This window comes from Protobothrops mucrosquamatus, unplaced genomic scaffold (genome assembly GCF_001527695.2).
Source record: "Protobothrops mucrosquamatus isolate PMUCROS unplaced genomic scaffold, P.Mucros_1.0 scaffold1716, whole genome shotgun sequence".
Taxonomy (NCBI): Eukaryota; Metazoa; Chordata; class Lepidosauria; order Squamata; family Viperidae; genus Protobothrops; species Protobothrops mucrosquamatus.
In genome coordinates, this window is record NW_015387864.1 from 60,598 (window position 1) to 64,544 (window position 3,947).

Genomic DNA, 3,947 nt, shown 5'->3' on the forward strand with positions numbered 1-3,947 from the left:
TTGTATTATTTGAGGAATTGTTTTATTTGGATTTTTGTATAATTTTATGTCTTTGTTTTGCTGTCCTTCAGGATTAGGGCAAGCTAGATATTCTGTAAGATGGTAGATAGGTAAGATATGATGGTCAGCACAGAGAGAGACTGATAACAAATGAAGCCGAGTGAATTTAATGTTATTTCAATCTTTAAATGTATGACTGCTAAGGTTTTATCTTAATAAAAGTCAGCCTCTTGATTTGCAAGACTAACATACTATTTGTGTTTTATTTGCTAGATAGAAGATATCATAACAAGAATGCAGGATGACAAAACAGGTGGAGTGCCCATTCGCACGGTCAAGAGCTTTCTGTCGAAAATCCCTAGTGTTGTCACAGGTATGAACAGAATTGAAAGGTAACATGTTGTTTATCTGCACCCTTATTAAGATTGTAGCGTGAGCTCACACTGTGAAGGAAATTCAAAACCTTCATCAGTGGTTCTCTCCAACATGTGCCTAAATAATTATATCCCCTCTAATTCTAGTTTTAATGCTGATGCCTCAAGGCCAGAAGTAAATGGTTCCACTCAGCAGAATGAACAGGAGGATTAGCAAGCACAGGAGCCTAGTTTAACTCATTTTAAAAGAAGTATCTAAAAAACTGTGACCCTACAGAAAGGTCAGTGAATATGACTAAAATATCCAACTTCGTTAATAAGCACATATTCTTTCAATGGCTGGCCTCTGAGCAAAACTTCAAGGAAACTGGCACAGGTAATTCAGGAGGTAGAAAACACCTTCCAGGTAACTTTGAGGTAATGGACAAAATGTTTCAAATGAAAAATATTTTCAGCATAAAACAGCTTTTTCCCACCTTCCCAGAAGTGTTAGAATGCTGTTCCAAAAAGATGTTGTTTTGATCTCAGAAAGCTTCTGAAATAGTCAGAACAACATTGAAGTGCTTCTAGTCTGGTTAAGACAGCTATTTCCTACTCAAAATAGTATGTTTCAAAGTCAAAACCTTTGTACCCATTGACAAGGAGGGCTGGGAACCAGGGAAGCTGAGATAGTTCCCAAGTAGAGTAGTTTTTGCTTCAGCAGTTGTGGGCCACCTGGCTGCTTCTTTGGACTTGATTTTGAACAGCAGAATGCTATATGTACATCAACCTCCTGTATAAGTATGACCATTGGCACAATTTTCTTCATCTTCACCAACAATCAGAATCACTTGTTTTGTCTCCCCACCCCCAGCAGTGCAGATTTGAGCTAATTATGTTGTCAACATAGTTTTGGAAGTGAAATGGGAAACAATGTTGAAGGTAGTGAGGGAAAACGACGAGTGAGGAAAGGGTTAAGAATTTTCCCCCATTGGATTCATTGGCAACCTTGGCCTCCCATTTCAATTTTACAAAGTAAAATCGGTGAAAGATTGGAAAGCATGAAGATGGTGGATGTGGAAACTGTAGCTTTGTCCCAAATAGCTAAGAATGGCTACCAAGTTTCAGAGAGTCAAAGACCCTGTCCTGTGCTCTGTTTGAGCACCTGTCTTGGAAGTTGTTTTCTCTGATTTCATTTGGTGGCTTCCAGACACATCCTTTCCATTAGCACAAGAGCTGATGAGAGAATGAAAAATCTCAAGAAGTTGCCAAAATTGCAGCATCATGTTGCTGAAAGTGTCATAGAAGGTGATCTCAGGCAGATCCATTTCAGGGCAAGAGGGAGCTCTGGGCAAGAACACAGGTTCCAGTATGGAAAGGAAAGGAAGGCAAAATGCAGTCACCCATGAATCAAGGCAGAGCACAGAAGGTAGGAAAAGTTTTTGTAATTTTACAAAGATTCATATTCCATACAGAACACTGCATAGCTCCTTATCTACAGATACAGAAAAAGAAGATCTGGTGTAAACGCTAGGGGAAAAAAAAATCAAACTAAATTGAGTTGGGTACCTTTGCTGATAGCATTTTCTTTTTCTGGAGGCAAAGGCTTTAATGGCTGTCAGAAGGTAGGAATGGGTAAGAACAAGCCAGCTATTCTGTATATTGCTATACAAGCTTAGTACAAAGTATATTTAGAAGAGTTTTAGTGAATGTGTGTTTGTGTATGTGTGTATGTGCGTATACTGTGTGTGCAGTGTGTGTAGACAAAAATTCCCTTCTCACTCCCTATGGGTGGTATGTGTCCTCAGTCTTTGGGAGTTGGAGGTTCTGCACAGTATCACAGCTGTTCCTAGTACTGCACTCTTCTGGACAGAAAGCTTTAATGTTGTCCTGAGATCTGGTGGAGCCATTTTCCCAGCTTAAGAGTCACAAGTGCGCCTACCACAACTGAGACTACTTTAGCCTTTACTTTCCACATCTTCTCTAGTTCCTCCTTCAGACTCCGGTACTTCTCCAGCTTTTCATACTCCTTTTCCTGATGTTGCTGTCACTTGGCAGCACTACCTCAATCACCAACATTGTCTTCTGGTCCTTGTCTACTAACACAATATCTGGTTGATTGGCCAGTACCAGCCTTTCTAGCCCATGTGCAGAGGTACATAATGCCATTCATTGTATACCATTCCTGCCCCTATCATGTACCCTACCACTATGTGTTGGGCAGTCTCTGAGGCCTTTCTGCACACTCTGCACCTCTGGTCCTGGGTCATGTGGTAGATCCTTGTTCCTATGGATCTGGTGTTAATGACTGTTCTTGTGGTGCTGTGATCCTCAGTGCTATCTTTTAGTCCAGTTGCCTTGTGAAAAAGCATCTTTGGGATAACAGCATTTCTCCTTAACACACACTTGCCCAGTGTTCTAGTTCTGAATTCTTGGTATCTGCTCTCCACTGTTTACAGTCCAGAGCTGCATTTTCCATTTTGCTGGCTGTTTTGCCGATTTCTTCCTTGGCTTCAGCTGCCACAGTCCCTGGCTGTAGATCATCTGGCTTCTGGCTATCTCAGCCCACACCTCCACTGTTCCACATTTCTTCTAATTGCCTCTCATTCCAGCAGCTTCTCCAGCCAAACATAGGAGAAAATCCCTCTCTTTTTGAAAAAAATTACATGCCAATTCTAAAGAGCTTAAACTGGTTTCCATTTTTCTCTGCAACTGCCTACGTGGCCAAACTGTACCTTTGACAGATGACTGTAGAGAAAGAAATCAACCTTGACAATTGCATGTAACATTATTTTAGGGCAGTTCATTCTTCCGCAGGGGCAAGGAGGGATCATACCATATTGGGGCTTCTGGTTTGAAATGGACTATCTCAGTAGATGGCACTGCCACTTGTTCAGATTGGAAAGCTGGTGAGGTGAGCTGCCTTGGAACTGAATTCCTAGAATCATGGTTTATGTTGAGGGCAATTACATGTTCTACTCTGGTGGAGTGGGAGGAATTGATTCTGAGTTGTACCCAGGGCTTTTTTCCTTATAGAATGCCCAGAACGGAGTTCCGGCACCTTTTTTGGATGGAACCTTATAAGGTAGGCAAGGCGGGTTGTATGACGTGTGTGAGTTCCGGCACCTTTTTTTTTTTTTTTTTTTAGAAAAAAAGCACTGGTTGTACCATTTATTTTTTTGAGGATTCTAAAACCCACAGACATTGTCAACAGAAGAAAGTGCTGCAGTTAGTTGAACTACCTATTTTAATTTGTGAAACACATTTAATAAAATCAGAAATATCCCAAGGAACTTTTAAATTTGCAAATTCTACTTATGTTATCTGTACTTTCAAGCATTATCTGAGATCTGTATTTGATATTTTACACAATATGATTTATCAAAGCAAAGTAGCACATAGAGTCATTACTTATTAAATTTGGCAGTGTACATAACGAATGAATTATGCAGATTAGATATATTTGCTTAAATGTGGCACATTGTTGCATGTTTATTTGTGGCCTCACTTATTCCCTTTGTGTTGTCAAATTAGGCTGTGCAGACAAATGTCTAAAGGACTCATTCCCAAAAGCTAAAATAACAGCAACACAAT

General features: G+C 40.2%; 1 protein-coding gene across 1 annotated transcript in view; it reads left to right on the top strand.

Moving 5' to 3' along the window:
• Window positions 1-279: 279 nt before the first annotated feature.
• RGS6 (regulator of G protein signaling 6) overlaps window positions 280-3,947 on the top strand; it is a 94,816-nt gene continuing 91,148 nt past the window's right edge. The window contains exon 1 of the mRNA XM_015822884.1: window positions 280-373. Within this exon, the coding sequence (XP_015678370.1) occupies window positions 295-373 (79 nt within the window). The 5' untranslated portion in view covers window positions 280-294. The remainder of the gene's footprint in view (window positions 374-3,947) is intronic.